Source organism: Tursiops truncatus, chromosome 14 (assembly GCF_011762595.2).
Source record: "Tursiops truncatus isolate mTurTru1 chromosome 14, mTurTru1.mat.Y, whole genome shotgun sequence".
Taxonomy (NCBI): Eukaryota; Metazoa; Chordata; class Mammalia; order Artiodactyla; family Delphinidae; genus Tursiops; species Tursiops truncatus.
The window spans coordinates 19841470-19862137 of NC_047047.1; the positions used below are offsets into that span (position 1 = coordinate 19841470).

A 20668-nucleotide genomic window follows, 5' to 3' on the forward strand; every position below is an offset into this window, starting at 1 on the left:
AGTTCATGTTAAATTAGGCATTGAAAACTGCAGTTTAGGACGGAATTACCATCTCAGCCATTACCACAGGGTTCCATAGTATATTTACAATAGCTATGTTTTGGATTAACATCATATTCAAGTACTTTCTACATTTTTTTTTCATTTTTAAACTTAACTACCATGCTGCAAGAGATCTTAAAAAATCAAGCATATTTTCTACTTTCTCTTTATTTTTCAAAGCCCAGGTAATAATATGGCAACAATTATCATAGGATACAATACAATACAATACATAACAATACTCATAGGATAATAAAGCACAAAATCACCATTAAGAACACTGACCAGTAGAAATGACATTCTCCTAAGCTCATTAATCTTTTAAAATATACTTTTTAAGATTATTTTTATTAAAGTATAGTTAATTTTCAATGTTGTGTTAGTCGCACGTGTACAGCAAAGTGATTCAGTTATACATATACATATATATGTATATACATATTCTTATATATATATTATTTTTCAGATTCTTTTCCATTATACATTATTACCAGATATTGAGTATAGTTCCCTGTGCTATACAGCAGGTCCTTGTTGTTTACCTATTTTATATATAGTAGTGTGTATATGTTAATCCCAAACTCCTAATTTATCTCTCCCCACCCCTGCTATCCCTTTTGGCAACCATAAGTTTGTTTTCTATGTCTTTTGAGTCTATTTCTGTTTTGTAAATAAGTTCATTTGCATCAATTTTTTAGATTTCACATATAAGTGATATCATATGATATTTGTCTTTGTCTGGCTGACTTCACTTAGTATGATAATCTCTGGGTCCATCCATGTTGCTGCAAATGTCATTATTTCATTCTTTTTTGTGTCTGAGTAACATCCCATTGCATATATATATACCACATCTTCTTTATTCACCTGTCGATGGACATTTAGGTTGCTTCCATGTCTTGGCTATTATAAACAGTGCTGCTATGAACACTGGGGTGCATGTATCTTTTTGAATTAGAGTTTTAAAAAACGTACTTTTAAAAGACAGTATAACCTAACACATAATTACAATTGGGTTGCTCCAGAAAACTGTATCTTAGTTCTACTTAGCTTGGAGTCTTGCCTTAGTGAAGAGTGAGAGAGCAAAAGCAAGAGAGGAAGAAAGATTCTCATTAAGTAAGGAGGGTACTTACTGTGATAGCAAAGAAATCATTCTTCTAGTCACTCAACAAAAGTTTACCAAATCACTATTGCATACCAGGCCAAGACAAGGATATACAGAGAATGAAATTTATGGTCTTGTGGGTAATTAAGACAACACACGCAAGCACGCATGCAAACTAAAACACACACACGCACACACACACACACACACACTAAAACCAGGAATTATAATACTGCAGGATGATACATGACAGGGGAAGTGAAGCATACTCTAGGAATACAGTGGAGACCTAGCCCAGTTTTGTGGGTAACAAAAAAGCTGAAGAAGGCAACCTCTAGAATAAGAACTGAAGGATGCCTGGGTGCCAGCCAGCCTAAAGGAAGAGAATTTCCAAGCACATGTGAAATGAGACACCACAGAGTTCTAGAGATTGAAAGAAGTTCTTTCTGGATTGAGGGTAGACATTCAGAAAGAAGTGATAAGAAAAGGAGCAAACTGATAAATGAGAAAAGGTCTTATAGAAGAATTTGTACTTAATTTAAAGCGGTCAAAAATTGTTCTAGAAAACAGTACTGACAAACTCTGCTTATTCTTTCCTACACTGCTAACATAATCACTTGAGACATTATCTAGAATTTACAAACGAGCAATGAAATCAATTCTTGTTTTAGAACAATAAAACAACAACAGATATTTTTGGTATAAGTATGTCTCAAATATTTCATGGGACATACTTATACTACACAATGATTTGTTGTTTATCTGAAGTTCAAATTTACCTGGGTGCCCTCAATTTTTATTTATTAAATTTGGCAACCATGGCCAGCAGGCAGTCAAGGGAGAACTTATTAGGATAGTCAAGTTAGTGGCACAAGACTGATAATGGCTGTGTATGGTACCTATATTCAAATGCCAGTTTGAATAATAGGAAATTTGTAACATTTTGAGAAAATTTAATGAAGTTTGTTGTGTCCAGCATTATTTTTAAAGCCCGCAAATCCCTTTGAACATTGATAATTAAGAGGGTGGGTTGAATTGAACATAAGGTCAAGAAAAATTATTTTTCTAAAGAAAATATAAAAATTCATTTACTGGCAATGTGAAAGACATTAATTTTCTCTACATGTATATATACAAATATACATATGCAATATGTATGTTATACATGAGTACTATACCTTTTACTATAAAGATAAAATATTACAAATTTCACTACAAAAAACCAAAACTTTATTTCTTAATTTGGTCACTAGGTATCAAAACATTGACACATTCTTAAAAAGCTCATGAATATTTTCATCCATGAAATCCCAAACAATTGTTATAGTTGTCAACACTTCATAAAACAACTACTGCAACATATAATTACGTTTTACTACTAACTAATTTTGCAAGAATGAGGCAGGCAAAGAGTATATACACACTGCATTTCTTTTTAAGGAAGAGTGTTTATTTAATCATCAACAAATATTTATCAAACATTTTCCAATTCAAAGGTAATGGGAATATATGTGTGAACCACACTGACATCATCCCTGTCCTGATGGAGTTTTCCACCTAGTGAAGGAGTCAGGCAAAGCACACACAAAGAAACACATAAGACAATTACAGATAGTGGTCAGTGCTCTGAAAGAAAGAAACAGATAAAGCATAGAGAAGGTTGGGCAAGAGGCATGTACTTTAAAAAAAGAAAAAAAGGGTAGTCAGGAAAAGTCCTCTGTGACATCAGGGAAATGATTAGACAGGACCTGAAAGGTGCAAGGGATCCAGTCACAGCATTAGAAGGTTGGCATCATCCTATGCAGAGGAAGCAGCTTGTGCAAAGGCGCTAAGGCAAGAAAGAACTCAATTCATCCAAGAAACTGAAAGAAGTGCTCTGTGGCTTGAGCATGATGATCAAAGGTCCACAAGGACTAGATGTAGTAGTTTGTAGTACTAGTTTGTAGCAGGGGACAAGTAAAGGCACGGGCTGAAGTGTTAATTTTCTCTTAAAATGCAATGAAAACACGGGCACAGTCTTAAGCCAGGGAACGATATGGTCAAATTATACACTGCTTTCAATGATCACTCTGATTGCTGTTAGAGTGTCAAGGAAGTGAGCAAAAGTGGGATTGGCAGATTATTCAGGAAGTGACTACATTGGTTGTAGTGAGAAAGGACTTGGGTTTGGAATCTGGACTTTAGCAGCAAGAGTTGAAGAGAGGTGGGCAGATCTGAGGAAAGACAAACCAGAGAGAATTCTTGGCTGTGAAAACGGGGCGCTGTGAAAAGATATGAGCTGAAGATACAAATTTGAGTGTTGTCAGCATATTGATAATACCTCAGGCCATAAGGATGGGCAGAATCATCTGGGAAGAGAATGCAGAAGAAAGAAAAGAGGAGTCCCAAGTCTAAACCCTGAAAAACAGAAACATTTAAAGCTGAGGTACAGAAACAAGATAAAGCAAAGACAGAAGGCACAGCCACTGAAGCCAACATGTCCGTGTTACAAGGACTGAGAGTTATGTCAGAATGAAAGAAAAATAGCTGGTTAGATTTTCCGTTACTCTTCTTGGCTTTCTTCCTTCTTAATTGTGTGAAAACAAAGCTTACCTTTGTACTTTCAGCAGGATGACGAGAAAGGGAAAAGCAGATGTGTTAACATGCCCCAATCCTTTATCTCAGATCTCTGACAAGCTTTAATTAGTTTGCTAGTTGAGGGCTTCCTGAGTAAATGCAATTCTGTCACTTCCTAGGCATTCTCATGCTGGGTGTAATGGATTTTTTTGGTCTCCAGTTCAGATAACATTTCTATGTTGTCCAAAATAGTTATAAGCAATTTTGTTAGTTAACTTCCTATAATTTCTCCCTTATATTTTTGAAACAGTATGCATAAGATTTCACTAATTGTCCTGTTTCAAGAACATAAACACTCATTATTCTTCTCCAATATTAATTTTTAAATTTAGCTTTAAATTCCATTTTCCCATTTAAAATAGCTATATTCACTGAAATGGAAAAATACAAGAGAAAAAATACTATTAAGGCTTGAGGTTTTGCCAAACAAAATAAAAGAGTTACTGCTAAGTTTAGGTGTTCACATGCACTGACCATTTAAGAGAAAAGTGGGTTTTTAGTTTAACTTATTCATTTGAATGTTAAGGAATTTGTTTAGGTCATGTTTGCGTCTCAGCAAACAGCCGGTTTGGGAAAGAATCAGCTGATGTAATCAAGAAAAGGAATGAATATCTGACTGTAAAACTATATTCGGTTATCTTCTGCTTGCTTCCTTTCCTCTGCCTGTTTAACTTGGGAATTGTCCCCTTCCCACACCTTCAATTTATTTCTTTACTCTCTTCCCTTTTCACTCTATACATTCTTGGTGGTTGATGTACTAGCAAATTCCACTTCAGTATTTTCAGCTAATGTATCCCTTAGGAGCTGCGTCTTTTATTATGTGATCTAAGTCTCTCCTTTTTTCATCTGTAAATCGGAGAAAATAACACTGACTTTACCAAGTTGACTCAAGGAGTAATGAAAACTTCTGGAAATACCTAGCGTAGTATCAGGCACCTAGTAACTACTTAAGAAACATTAGAGCCTTTCTCCCTTTTCTCTTTAGAGGCTCTAGATGATCTGTGATCTGTTCCATACAAATGAGAAGAGCTCCAACTAAGACCAGAGCAGTGAGGACTGTTCAAATAAAAGACAAGACTCTAATGAAAGTAATTTAGAAAGTTTAGTTCAGCAGCTTGGACCACCCTTATGGTGAGCCCCAAATAATTACATGTAAGGGAAACCAGGATTGGTGATCTTAGGAAAACCCCCCAAACCTCCTTTTTCTTTAGGAACAAGAAATTAATAAATTGAGGTAGTATGTAGAGCATTCATTTCATAGTACCTAAAACTTCTCTTTTGTCCTATACTAAATGGGATTTCTTTTATTAGCATTCATAAAATAATCACTGGGTTTAAACTAGAAATTTTCTAAAGTAAATATTTTGATGGAAAATAAGTTAGTTGTGTCATTCTTAATATAGTTAGCTTATATTTTACAACCATTACAATGTCTTAACTTTCATTGTCCTGGGCTAATGAGAAGGGAACAGAGGTAGATGCTTCCTGTTAACTGTGAGTATATTTGTGGTAAAAAAAAAAAAAAGGTGAAATGATGCCATGGTGTCCTCAATAGTTATGATTTGTAGTAGCTGGTCCTAAACGTGCACATGGTAGTGAGTGTTTACGAAACACAAGACATAGAGCTAAAGTAGTCACCACCACATCTATGTCATATGCAATGCTTTAATGTCAGCAGAACATCATCCATCAAATTAATGTTCATTTTTTTTGTTTTTGTGTTTTTGGTATTTATTTTGTAAATTTCTTTATGAATAAAAATATATGCATACATAATTTCATGTTTGTAATACTACTTTAAGTCCACTCTAGGATTTGGGAGGATTTTTTTGGTTTTGATTTTGGTTTCGGGTTTAAAAGGACTCCACACATTACTCAAGTTTCAAAACTTGGCCAACACAGCTGGCCTCATCTGGTGGCAAACATCAAAATTTACAACATAATCCCAAAACAGAAATTAATCTAACTCCATACTATATACTACTTAATTAAATTCCTATTTCAGAAGTGACGAATACATATATATGCATCAGCATACAGTATTTGTTTTTCTTTCTCTGACTTACTTCACCCTGTATGACAGACTCTAGGTCCATCTACCTCAGGGGTGAAGTGAGAGTAGCATCAACATATATACACTACCGAATGTAAAATAATTAGCTAGTGGGAAGCAGCAGCATAGCACAGGGAGATCAGCTCGGTGCTTTGCGATGACCTAGAGGGGTGGGATAGGGAGGTGGGAGGGAGGCTGAAGAGGGAGGGGATAAAGGGACATATGTATGCATATGGCTGATTGACTTCGGTGTACAACAGAAACTAACACAGTATTGTGAAGCAATTATACTCCAATAAAGATATATTAAAAAAAATGAAGTTGATACGTTATCAAGATCCAAAAAAAAAAAAAAGAAGTGACAAATACAATAACTGTCAAGAATTCTACCATATGACTTCAATTCAAAGAAGTACTTCCAACATAATTAACTACTTTAGGTTTACGTACCAAATGTAAAAAATAAGTGTAATTTAAGATATGTTAATATGGATGAAACCATATTTGTAAAACAATAAAAATATGGGAGACACAACAGGGAGGACGTATGGGGGTATATGTATATGTATAGCTGATTCACTTTGTTGTAAAGCAGAAACTAACATACCATTGTAAAGCAATTATACTCCAATAAAGATGTTAAAAAAAGAGTAAGAAATATATATATAGACTTTCAATTAAATATTAATATATGTCTTAAAGGTAAATTCCCAAATCATAATCTCATTACTTGTATGCGAATCCTATATTTAATACATGTTACTTTTTTCCTTAACAAGAAAAGGTACAGAGGTTTTAAATAAAGTTATGGTGTTTCAGTTCATTCATTCACCCAAAAAACTTCTATTAAAGACAGATAAACTGAAACATTTTCCAAAGCAAGAAAAATAGCATCCAAAAATTAAAATGGGAATTGGTATGAAAATAACTTAAAAACAAAAACAGAAAAATACTTGGAAACAGGTTAACCATACTATATTTAAATTTGATCAAATAAATAAACAAGCTTACTGGAGTTCCCATCATTTACTTTTAGCACATCCTTTACTTTTCATACAATTCTAATCCTCTGACAAAGATGAATGATCAACTTATTGCAATGCTGTAGTATCACCATGGAAACCATCCAAATGTATTAATCTTTGAATCTCATGAATAAAACATGAATTATGGTAGTTTCAATAATGATATTTTCTGGACAGATGGAAAAAGGGTACACTGAGACTTCATTTTATACTTTGATTCTTTAGGTAAATTAATACATAAAATATTTTGTGAACAGTGTAAGAGAGAGTATGAAATAGCATAAAAAGGCACACACTGGCTTAATTCTCAGAAGTTACTTCATTTCTGAGTGTCAGCTTACTTCTGCAATCACTTTCAGCTTTAAATCTTCTGATTTTAAATTTAAATCTGATTCCCTGATTTTAAATGCACTGAAGAATTTAACTATTGTTGTGTGTCACACAGAGGTAACTCCTGTATAAGGATTTAACATCAAAACAGGGAGAAAATCAAGTATTTTTTAAAGTATAAAATTGAATTTCTTAATTTAGAAACAATATTTTAAGTATATGATGTTCTAATTATTTAGCTTTTGAGATAATTATTAACTTTTTGAGTAAAATTTTAAAAGACCTAACTATAGAAGGCACTAGCGCCTAACCTAATAGGGCCCGATGGACATTACTGAAAATAATACTGGAAATGATTAAAGAGAGCTCCTCTTCTCAGGAGGTTCTCGCCCCATCAGGCCAATTTAGAACATCTCATTAAACATCAATGGTATTCTTTTATCAGATGCTTAGGGCTATTTCTTAAATTGCATATTCATCTTTTATAAGGAACAAAATTCCAGCAAATTTCAATCTGTCCTATTGTGATGGGCTGAGCTTCATTAGCTTACTGAAATGGTGAAGGCTGAATTTCCAATAATTTTAGAGGTTTCTGCTTTATTTACCTTTGATTAAAGGTAATACACAAATAATTCTTCAAAATCTACATTAAAATTCTTTTTTCTGAAGAAAATATCCAATGAAACCCTACTTCATAAATGGCACCCACTTTCTAATAACAATTAATTACTACCAAGTAAGCCATTACAATCAAGTAATGAAGCCGTTACTATCAAGCCAGTACTACCAAGTAATAAAGAACATTGCATTAAGAGCAAACCGATAGCACTATGAGAATACCGTCAGGTACTTCACCAATCACTTCAACACACAATCTCATGTACTACTTTAATAATCCCATGAGGTATCTATAACTTACATATGAGGAGAGATTAAGTAACCTATTCAAGCTTTGATTCACAATCAAGCCTTCCTGACCCCAAAGCTTGTGTATACATAATCACTACTTCAGTGGTGTGAAAATAATTACACATTAAAATAAATAAATGCACATTAAATTTGTGCATTAAATGCACAAAAATAAATGCACATTAAAAATCTACAAGATTAATGTGCTTTTCATATAGGGAAAATAATTGGCTTTATGTATTCTTTAATTACAAAGAGAATATTTTCCGGTTTTGATTTCTAGCTGTTTTGCATAGATAAAACTATTTATTCTTTGTATATTTATTCTATATCTAGCCATCTAACCTTATTCTCATATTAATTTTAATAGTACAATAATATCATAAAAGGAATATTTTATCTGTCCTATTCCTATGTTTACATGGTATATTCTTTTGTCTTAAAAGCTTGATCTTATTCCTGTTTAGAGTTTTTATTAGAAATGACTGCAAAATTCTGTCAAATGTCTTTTTAGTGTCTCAGGTTATAATCTACTGAGCCACTAAAATACTTTTATTTGTTTCCTGATAATAGACTATCATATTCCTTAAAAAGTCTTATTTTGTTATACATATGCTGAACTTTTGCTATACTGCTGGATGATACTTTCTATATTTTATGTACGTGTTTTTATTTTTTTGCATTTAAATTCAGAAATGAGATCGAAACTATCACTGTCCTTTTTTTAAAGTTATTTTATTTTATTATTATTATTATTATTTTTTTGCGGTATGCGGGCCTCTCACTGTTGTGGCCTCTCCCGTTGTGGAGCAGAGGCTCTGGACACGCAGGCTCAGCAGCCATGGCTCACGGGCCCAGCCACTCCGTGGCATGTGGGATCTTCCCGGACTGGGGCACGAACCCGTGTCCCCTGCATCGGCAGGTGGACTCTCAACAACTGCGCCACCAGGGAAGCCCTTTAAAGTTATTTTAAAGTGTCTTGAATTTTTAATATTAAAGTTATGATTCTTCAAGAATTATTGAGGAGGTGTTAATCTTTTTCTATGGTTGAAACAGAAATTTAAATGACAATACAATTATCAGTTCTTTAAATATGTGATAATACTCAGCTAGGTATCCATCTGTTCTGGTCTTTATTGAAAACAGATCTTTAAACAGCTTTCCAATATTTATATGGCTTATTCCAGTTCTCCACTTCTTCTTAGATAAATTTTGGTTATTTCAACCTTTCTCAGAAGTTATTCCCTTCCTCTAGGTTTTCATGTTTCATAGGTATAGATTTGCAGGTAATATTCTACTATACTTCTTTTAATCTCTCTTGTTCCTAGAGTTCTTTCTGCTTTCCCTTTCATAATCTTATGTATACTTTCTCTATATATTTTCCATAATTTGTGCCCTGAAGAATTTATATTGGCCACTTCAAAGAAGAATCAAATTTTGAATTAATTTAACCCTTTTAACTTTTGTATTCTACTTTAGTGATTCCAGTTTTTATTGTTATTAAATACTGATTTCCTAGTTTCTTTTGATGTTCTTTTCCTAATTTTTTTCTTAACATCTTTATTGGAGTATAATTGCTTTACAATGGTGTGTTAGTTTCTGCTTCACAACAAAATTAATCAGTTATATATATACATATGTTCCCATATCTCTTCCCGCTTGCGTCTCCCTCCCTCCCACCCTCCCTATCCCACCCCTCCAGGCGGTCACAAAGCACGGAGCTGATCTCCCTGTGCTATGCAGCTGCTTCCCACTAGCTATCTACCTTACGAGGTAGTGACAAAGCCTCTCTCTTGCTTTGTCAGTTTACCCTTCCCCCTCCCCATATCCTCAAGTCCATTCTCTAGTAAGTGTGTGTCTTTATTCCTGTTTTACCCCTAGGTTCTTCATGATATTTTTTTTCTTAAATTCCATATATATGTGTTAGCATACGGTATTTGTCTTTCTCTTTCTGACTTACTTCACTCTGTATGACAGACTCTAGGTCTATCCACCTCATTACAAATAGCTCAATTTCGTTTCTTTTTATGGCTGAGTAATATTCCATTGTATATATGTGCCATATCTTCTTTATCCATTCATCCGATGATGGACACTTAGATTGTTTCCATATCCGGGCTATTGTAAATAGAGCTTCAATGAACAATTTGGTACATGACTCTTTTTGAATTATGGTTTCCTCAGGGTATATGCCCAGTAGTGGGATTGCAGGGTCATATGGTAGTTCTATTTGTAGTTTTTTAAGGAACCTCCATACTGTTCTCCACAGTGGCTGTATCAATGTACATTCCCACCAACAGTGTAAGAGGGTTCCCTTTTCTCCACACCCTCTCCAGCATTTATTGTTTCTAGATTTTTTGATGATGGCCATTCTGACTGGTGTGAGATGATATCTCATTGTAGTTTTAAGTTGCATTTCTCTAATGATTAGTGATGTTGAGCATTCTTTCATGTGTTTGTTGGCAGTCTGTATATCTTCTTTGGAGAAATGTCTATTTAGGTCTTCTGCCCATTTTTGGATTGGGTTGTTTGTTTTTTTGTTATTGAGCTGCATGAGCTGCTTATATATTTTGGAGATTAATCCTTTGTCAGTTGCTTCATTTGCAAATATTTTCTCCCATTCTAAGGTTTATCTTTTGGTCCTGTTTATGGTTTCCTCTGCTGTGCAAAAGCTTTGAAGTTTCACTAGATCCCATTTGTTTATTTTTGTTTTTATTTCCATTTCTCTAGGAGATGGGTCAAAAAGGATCTTGCTGTGATTTATGTCATAGAGTGTCCTGCCTATGTTTTCCTCTAAGAGTTTGATAGCTTCTGGCCTTACATTTAGGTCTTTAATCCATTTTGAGCTTATTTTTGTGTATGGTGTTAGGGAGTGATCTAATCTCATACTTTTACATGTAGCTGTCCAGTTTTCCCAGCACCACTTATTGAAGAGGCTGGCCTTTCTCCACTGTACATTCCTTCCTCCTTTATCAAAGATAAGGTGACCATATGTGCATGGGTTTATCTCTGGGCTTTCTATCCTGTTCCATTGGTCTATATTTCTGTTTTTGTGCCAGTACCATACTGTCTTGATTACTGTAGCTTCGTAGTATAGTCTGAAGTCAGGAAGCCTGATTCCTCCAGCTCCGTTTTTCATTCTCAAGATTGCTTTGGCTATTTGGGATCTTTTGTGTTTCCATACAAATTGTGAATTTTTTTGCTCTAGTTCTGTGAAAAATGCCAGTGGTAGTTTGATAGGGATTTCATTGAATCTGTAGATTGCTTTGGGTAGTAGATTCATTTTCACAATGTTGATTCTTCCAGTCCAAGAACATGGCATATCTCTCCATCTATTTGTATCGTCTTTAATTTCTTTCATCAGTGTCTTATAATTTTCCGCATACAGGTCTTTTGTCTCCTTAGGTAGGTTTATTCCTAGATATTTTAGTCTTTTTGTTGCAATGGTAAATGGGAGTGTTTTCTTGATTTCACTTTCAGATTTTTCATCCTTAGTGTATAGGAATGCCAGAGATTTCTGTGCATTAACTTTGTATCCTGCTACTTTACCAAATTCATTGATTAGCTCTAGTAGTTTTCTGGTAGCATCTTTAGGATTCTCTATGTATAGTATCATGTCATCTGCAAATAGTGACAGCTTTACTTCTTCTTTTCCAATTTGGATTCCTTTTATTTCCTTTTCTTCTCTGATTGCTGTGGCTAAAACTTCCAAAACTGTGTTGAATAAGAGTGGTGAGAGTGGGCAACCTTGTCTTGTTCCTGATCTTAGTGGAAATGCTTTTAGTTTTCCACCATTGAGGACAATGTTGGCTGTGGGTTTGTCATATACGGCCTTTATTATGTTGAGGAAAGTTCCCTCTATGCCTACTTTCTGCAGGGTTTTTATCATAAATGGGGTTGAATTTTGTCAAAAGCTTTCTCTGCATCTATTGAGATGATCATATGGTTTTTCTCCTTCAATTTGTTAATATGGTGTATCACGTTGAGATGAGTACTTAGTTTATTTTTATTTAATAAAAAAGGCATTTAAAGTTAAAATTCTGTACTAAGCACAGCTTTACTGGGTATGTATATTTTGTCAAGAAGAGATCATCTTCTTCCTTAACTCATATATAGTTTGTAATTTCCCTTTGCTTTTAAGAGTTATCTAAGAGTGTGTTTTAATTTCCTTACAATTTTTTTTACTTTCCTAATAAAGTTGCCTAATGTAATTTTTCCATTTCCTAATAAAGGTTAGTATCACAGAACGTGGCCTATTTTTTTTTCAGAGGAATATATTTTTTTTTTAATAGGATGAACAGAAGCTCAGTACAAACAAGAGTAACATGCTAACATGTTAAGGTGTTCCATGGGTTACAAAATATCAACATCCCCCAAGAAAAATACAGGCTAAGAGTATCTGCATGTGGATACTGGCTGTGTGATACAGACATTGAGCTTGTCAGAGCCTCACTTGCCTCATCTGGGAGAGAGAGAAGATGGCCAGAGAAGCTCCAAGTATGTAAAGTATGAAGTGAACATGGCCTATTAAAGAACTTTACTTTCTTGAATTCATAAAAGTTCAGGCAACTTTTTCAAGGTCTAAAATTCCTAAGATGAGTCTTTTCTCACTTGAAATTGCATGATTTCCATAATGTAAACATTTTCCAAAAGGAATCTTGACATTTCAGCATTGTAAATGATAAATATGCAACCTCATATATATTATGATACAAATGAGGAGAAGTTTTGTTTACTACTTTAAATACTTATCAACAATAAATTCCTAATATAATTTTTCTTATGACAGTGAGTGGATTTTATTGAGAACTCCTTAACTTCTGGTATTTATTTCATCCTTATCCAGCTTTATCAGAAACTGTAGGAAGGCTATGGGCATACTGTGTCACTGAATATAGCAATGAATTTTATTCCATTCATAAAGAAGTTGTATGTATGTGTTTGATTCATATGGGGTCTTTGTTTAGTTTAGTTTTCTCTCTCATTTCCACCTTTTGTTTTAAATGTTGAGCATGGAGTTTATATTTAACATTTTCTTATCTCTCCTTACTTATTCATATGTCCTCCAAGGGTTAACAATCACATCAGTCATTAAGATTTCATTTCAGGGGAGGGAATGGTAATCTTGATAACACAGCCATAATATTATGGGGAAACAGTATCTAGAAAACCCTGTCATAAAAGTCACAATTTTTGAGAGAATCATTTTTTCTTTTTAAATCAGTGTAGTAAAACTAGGAAGAAAAGTAAACCATTTAGATATTGGAAGATGTTGGTAGGATGTTAAGACTAGTTATAGTGCTAAGTTACTGTGTGAAATTCAACAAGACTTTTAAGTATTCTACTGTAATATGTGAACAAATATGAATTAGACAGTTAACTGTCTTTATTTTTAATAAATATTTTTAATGCATTACCTTTATCTGACAAAAGAATTCTAAATAATTGGACTGAAAGATATATGGAAAAAGACTACAATCTTTAATTGTAATCTTAGATTGCTGTACTTTAGATAAGTCAAATACAAGAGCAAAAGTATAAAGGTATGAAAATTTTAAGAAATAAAAGACAGTTTACGTGTAATATTGTACTCGCCCATGCTGCATTCACTCATGTCCTTCTCACTGACTTAAACAGTATTGGTGTATGGCTAGTATTAGCCTAATAATATAACCATCTCAAAAAGAAAAATGGAGACTACATTTAATCATCGCACCAGGCACTATGTTCTAATTATTGTTTCATTTCTTCCATATGATAAGGGTTAAATATATTGACATGTAATCTGAAGTGAAAATTCCAAAGCTAGGAAAAGGCAATCTGCTTTTATAACTCAGCTGACAGAACTACATTTCAGAGCACACCAACTCCAAAATATCTCCTAAACCAGTCTTTTTCAAGCTATCTATGATGAAAGGCCATATATTTGTTATTGCAAAAGTTCACAAACCAAAGCTTTTGTAAAGTACAACAAAATAAATAATTCAAAAGAAATTTAAAGATAAAATAACAAGCCCAAATTTTATCATTAGATTCAACAGACATAAAATTACTCTATAAAACTGCTGTAAATTTTTCAAAGCACTTACTCTCAATTTCTGTGCTTACTGCTGACCAATAACAAATAATTCATGGATCAGCCTTAGTCCACAGACCACAAAGTAGTCAACACACTCCCAAATCTAAGAGTCTATCAGTATTAGGTGTTTCCTGAAGAAATTTGTATAGCACTAACAAGAATCGTGACCAAATGGAAAATGGGCATAAACCTAATGAAATGTTTCAACAGTTACAAACAAACATGTCTACTTCCTAATCCTTAGAACTTGTGAATGTGTTACCTTAAATGGCAAAAGGGACTCTGCAGACGTGATAAAGGTTAAAGATCTCAAGATGGAAAGATGATTTTAGAATATCTGGCCCCAATATAACCACAGGGTTTCTTATAAAAGAGGCAGGAGGAGATATGATGGTAGATGCTGAAGTCAGTGGGAGGGGTTCGAAGGTGCTATGCTGCTGGCTTTAATGATGGATGAAAATACCATAACCAAGGATATAGGTGCACTCTGGACACTAAAAGAGGGAAGGAACTTCCTCCTTAAGGAGAACGGCCCAACCAACACCTTAATTTTAGGACCTCTGACCCCCAGAATTGTATGATAATAAATGGGCGTAGTTTTAAGCTACTAAGATTGTGGTAATTTGTTATAGTAGGAATTGGAAACATACAGACATAAACATTTTGGCTCTGGGAAGTAGGGTGCTGCTATAACAAATACCTAAAAATGTGGAAATGGTTTTGGAATTGACACTGGGCAGAGGCTGGAAAAATTTTGAGGAGCATGATAGACAAAGCCTAGATTACCTTGAATGGACAGTAAAAATATGGATGTTAAAAGCCCTGCTGGTGAGGGCTCAGAAGGAAATGAGGAACTTGTTATTGGAAGGTGGAGGGAAAAGAATATTTGTTATAGAGTGGCAGAAAGCTTAGCTGAATTACTCCCTATAATTACATAGAAATCAGAATTATAAGGGATGAACTTGGATATTTAGCTGAGGAGATTTCCAAGCAAAGTGCTGAATGGAGTGGCCTGGTTTCCTCTTCTTGCTTATAGCAAAGTGTCAGAGGAAAGAAACAAATTGAATTAAGAATTATTAAGCTAAAAGGAACCAGGACCCAATGATCTGGAAACTTCTTGACCTATGCAGATTGCAAGAGGTGCTAAAATTAGGGGTCTCACTTTCAGGAAAGTGTGGCTCTGGAGATAAAGTCAACCGTGTGTCTGGACAACCTTTGCCTAGTACCTTGGAAGGATTAAAACCTCAGAATGTTCATTCACGGAGGGAGCTCTTGCAAAGATTAGGCATGGGATTCATAGACACCCTCAGTCATTTCCACAGAGGCCAAAAATGGAGATGAGATTATCCAGGAAAGATCTGTGAAGCAGCCTGTTTTCTAATAGAGAAAACCCCAGAGATTTACAAAAGAGAACCACAAGTTTCTCAAGAATGTTACATCAGTAGAAACACTGCCAATCTAGACTAAAAAAAAAAAAAAAAAAAAAAAAGAGAAAGATGAAATTCAGAAAGGCTGTGTACTCTCAAAATTATACAGGCAAGAAATATCCAGGTGAAAATATGTGATAACTTTCATGAAAAAAGAATAATGATTCTTAGGGTGAAGAACCAGGCCCAGAGGGCAGAGCCTTGAGCCACAGAGGATTATTTCCAGGCTCTGAAATATAACTGAGTTTGCCTAGTTGGATTTCTAAATTGCTTGAAACAGGTAACCCATTTTTTTCTTCCACATTCTGCCTTTTTAAATGAAAATATCTGTAACTGTTAACTTATGCCTGTCCCACCAATGCATTTTGAGAGCATATAATTTGTCCTTTAATTTCACTGGTACACAGACAGAGAGAAATTTTGCTTGAGGATGGATTATAACTAGAACCTTACTCATACCTAATTTAGATGATTTAGATGATGAGATTTGGAATTTTTAAGCTGATCAATTTTAGATGAGATGTTGGTCTTGAGATGATACTATAAAGAGTTGAGACTTTTGAGGATCTGGGATTTGGTGAATGTGTTTTGCTTGGGAAGGATGTGAATTTGGAGCGGTGGCCAGAGGGCAGACTATGGTAAACTGAACAATGACCCCCCACAAAGAAGACGTCTGTGTTTTAATCCCTGGAAACTGAACATGCTACCTAAAATGGCAAGAGAGACTTTTCAGATGTGATTTGGTCATGGATCTTGAGATGAGAAGATTATTCTAGAGAATCTGAGTGGGCTCAATGTAATCATAAGGGTCCTTATAAGAGGGAGACAGGATAAGATATGAGGACAGGAGCAGGGGTCAGAGTCAGAGAGATATTCGAAGATGCCACATTGCTGGCTTTCGATATGGAGGAAGGGGCCAAAGAAGAGAGCAGCCGTTAGAACATGGAAAAGGCAAAGAAATAGATTTTCTGCTAGCGCCTCCAGAAGGAATGCAGCTCTGCCAATACCCTGACGTTAGGACCTCTGACCTCTAGAACCATAAGATAATAAATTTGTGATGCTGTAAGCCACTAAGATTACAGTAATTTGCTATAGCAGCTAGAGGAAACCAGTATGTGGCCTCTATTTAACTTGACATAGTATCTCTCTACAAATATACCATTAAAATCTTGAATTTTCACATTCCATGAAATTTAGTCAATATAGCAAAGAATATGCTTCACAAGACACAAAAATTAATTTTTAAAATTTAAAAATCCTAAGGATATTTTTTCTGTTAACAGTCCTCTTGTGGAAATGTGACAACATAAAAATGGAACATTTCATCATTCTGACATGATGAATTTTCCCTTGTGAACTAAAGAAAAGGTAATTCAATAAATATACTTTGCTCTTAAATAGTCAATATCATTCTTCCTAACTGCATTAGCATCTGAAAGTAAGCTAGGAATGATTTATTTAGACTTTGAATCCATTACTGCAAATGAGAGTCCCCTTCACCAAAGCCCCCTCTTTAATTACTTCATCCACTTAATTTCAAAAATCATATGAAGAGTTTTTTTAAAAGCACTCCAAATCTTATTGGGCAGAAAAAAAAAAACAACTGTCCACAGTTCAAGCAGGAATACATATTCAGTAACTAGCATTATGGCATGATTTATTCACATGTAAGGATTTCTAAATTCTTTGGAAAGTCATGATACAATTCCAACAGAAATATACACATGTAACAAAGTATTTCAAAGCATCTCTTACCTGTGTAACAAGTGGCTCCAAAAGTCTCTCCACTGTTAGAGTCCGGATTTCCAAACTTTTGGGGTCCCATTTTAATATGATAGGTGAAGTTGCCGAAGTCATGCTCCCTACAGAAACACACATTATCCATTAGAAATAAGGATCACAGAAAGAATGTTACCTTGTGGGTTCAAAATGAATAAGTCACCAAAACTTAGAGCATATTTGAAAATTATCTGTCTGGTCCGACCTTATAAAGTTAGAGATGGGGAAATCAGAAGCAGAACTATGTGAGGTAGTGATGTTGGGTTCAGACTGAAAATGGATATTTCCTGAGGGCACCTGTATACATTAGACAAACTCTTGGGACCGAATTGACACTGAAATATTTCACTTACTCAGTGTTTAGTACACATATCCACCTGCTATATGCTGGGAAAGACTTGACCTTGCCCTCGAGTAGCTGATAGTTTCAATGCAGAGGTCGGCCACAATTATGCCTCAATGTGACCTGTTCTGTGACCAAGGAATACAGAGAGGGCCACAGGAGAACGGAGGAAAGGACACCAAAGTCAGTCTGGGGAGATCAGCAAAGACTTTCAGGAAGCACAGTAAACCCATCACGACCACTGGATGAGGGACCCTAGGTCCTAAGGAAAGGCTTCGTTGTGTTTTCTTCACATCATAATTGACCACTGAGGAGATTATGCTCCCTCGGACAGCTGAGTTTCTTTCTCTTCATCAGGAAAGTTATCTTGTAAAATGAGTGGCAGTGATTCTGAAAATTAGCTTGCTGCTATTTACATGCTCTCTGATGACTCACTGCATTTACACTCTTGTCCCATAAAGTGAGTGTCTGATAAGGTTATTTATTGCAGTCTAGCACAATCCTCTCCTACCCAAGAACCATGGGTGTGCAGGTAGCAGCCTCACACGTATCAGGCACACAATAGGGTCCTGGACTCAATAGAGTAAAGTAGACACTCTGCCAGGGGTGTGTTTCTCACTGAGAAACTGACTGCTCTTTACTGAATATATTTTGACAACTACCCACAGGACAAGCAACCTTAGATGGTACAAACTGAATCTGAATCACTTGCTTTAATACCGTCATAAATCAAACTGTTCATAGCTGTTCTCTTCTTTTGAATCAATGTCCCCACTCAATTCCACTCTTATAAATCAACATAGATGATTATTTCTATTAGAATTAATACTAAAAATAAGGTCTATCACAATAGACACACGTCTCTTTACTGACCTGCTAAAGCTAGTCCTTTTGCAAACATTCCCAACAAATTTGCTTCAGGAAAAGAAAAAAAAAGGCAGAGACACAGTGTGCTGGTATTTTACCTCTCTCTAAATGCCATATTTTAAATAAACTAAGCACAGCAATCCAACCATACAGACTGATTTAGATTTGGGTTCCTTCACAACAACAATAGTTGGCACGGATATGCTGCCTGTACTCCAAAAACCTAAAAGCACTTTACACATTTCCCATTCACACTACCAACTGCCACATAGCAGCTCTGACATGCCCAGAATTCTGCTGCTGCAGCACACCTTCCTGTGCTGTAGAAGGATGAAAACACCAGATGCTTTCTATCCACACAGGATACCTTCATCCCTGCCAAAGCCAGCCCTACCTAAGTAACCCAGTACTTAGGACACATGATTGCAAGTCTCTGAGAAGTTCCCTGAAAACCTCTTTCCAGCTCTGATGGAATAATGAGTGGCATACTAACGATGATGCACACGGAGGTCCTGTAGGAAAAGATAACTAGTAGTGGAGTAGTGAAGTCATTTTAAGACCATAGTGAAAGGCACTGAGTGGGACTGTGCAGAGAATCACCACTATTACACGGGCACACTTGTGCACCTAAGCTGGTAGACCAAGGAAGGCACACAACATCTTTATGCATGTTCCAATATATTACTGTAAAGAAATGGCACTCAAAAAATGCTGAAGTGAGAAACAAAAATGCTGGGGCACTCACATTAAAGACACTAATCTAGCACGCAGGAAGCAAAAATGGGAGATATTGAACAAACACCTCAAGCCAACTGTGAGCCAAGAAACAGAGTTAGACGGGGTGGAGCCTTGGATCCTGAAGGTCAGAGGCCTCATAAATCTAAAACTGAAAGGACAAGAGTGACTGAGCAAATCACTGGACTTAAATTTATTACTTTGGGGAGCAATCTTTCAGCCACTTCTTTTGACACAGGTAAAATTCAAGTGCACAAGGCAAGGAAAGGCTAAATGGTATTAATCTGTTGAAGGGGAAAACCTAGTCATAGAAACCACACATTCCTCTGTGTGAAACAAGCAAATCAACTCAAATAAGAAGGCAAGAGGACAAATGAAGTGTGTAGTCACATACACCAGCCTCTCGTGTTCCAGAGGAACATGTCTCAAATCCATACTATGCATCCGTACAATTCATGCAGACTGTTTTGCCCACAAAAGAGATTCTTTGTAAAGAAAATATATCTTTTTATTCAATGATTAAAATTCAAAGAAAAAATTACATATTCTACTTGCTTTGGTTAGGGAAACTTAGACTATTGACTAGACACAAAGAGTGAAAAACAGGGGTTGTCAAAAACAAAAGACAACAGGGTTGTCCTCGTCCATACATTGCAATTTTACAAGCCCAAGAACAAGCTCTTAGCAATTTACTTAATCTCTGAGAAAATATTCTCCTTGAAAAGTATCAAATTGCATATACAGGAAAGGTGATAAAACAACCTCTATGGTAATAACTTAGATAATTTCAGACTCACTCCATGGGGGTGAGGAAGAGGCATGGGTCAAGGTGCTAGCAGCCACTCATCACTCACAACAAAAAAAGCAAAACCTGACAAAAAAGACTAACAGTGTAAAACAAGCTCCCTTATGAGCAGCCAAGGGTCATGTGCTTTGCTAATTTAGACAGTGTCCTGATAAATAGAAAATCTCTCAAGGTACCTATCCCAAGGAGTGCCTTCAAATGACAAATATGTTAATGCAATGAATAATTCACTGCAGAAATTCCCCATTGCCAGATGTTCCTGGAAAAAATGTCTTTGAACCCTCTGCCTCAACCTGAGTTCTCACCATTCTTTCTACTGTTCTTTTGCAAAACAATGGTCCAGGATGCTTTTTAGTTGCCCAGGAGGCCACCCAAACTTGCCTTCCCTCCAAAGGACTCCAGCTTCAGGTTCCCTTCATGAATTTCTCTCTTTATCAATCCTGAGCACTACTGCCAACAAACTCTGTGAGGCTTTCTTGGAAGACAAGCTAGCTTTGGTTGATAGGCAAATTCATGAGAAGTTAATGACTAATAGTGGGTTTATTCACCTATC

The 20668-nt window shown here is 35.5% G+C and overlaps 1 protein-coding gene across 1 annotated transcript in view; it reads right to left on the reverse strand.

Moving 5' to 3' along the window:
- Window positions 1-17443, reverse strand: part of CTNNA2 (catenin alpha 2) — a 1042487-nt gene extending 1025044 nt beyond the window's left edge. The window contains exon 1 of the mRNA XM_019942095.3: window positions 17342-17443. Within this exon, the coding sequence (XP_019797654.1) occupies window positions 17342-17443 (102 nt within the window). The remainder of the gene's footprint in view (window positions 1-17341) is intronic.
- Between the last annotated feature and the right edge of the window lie 3225 nt (window positions 17444-20668).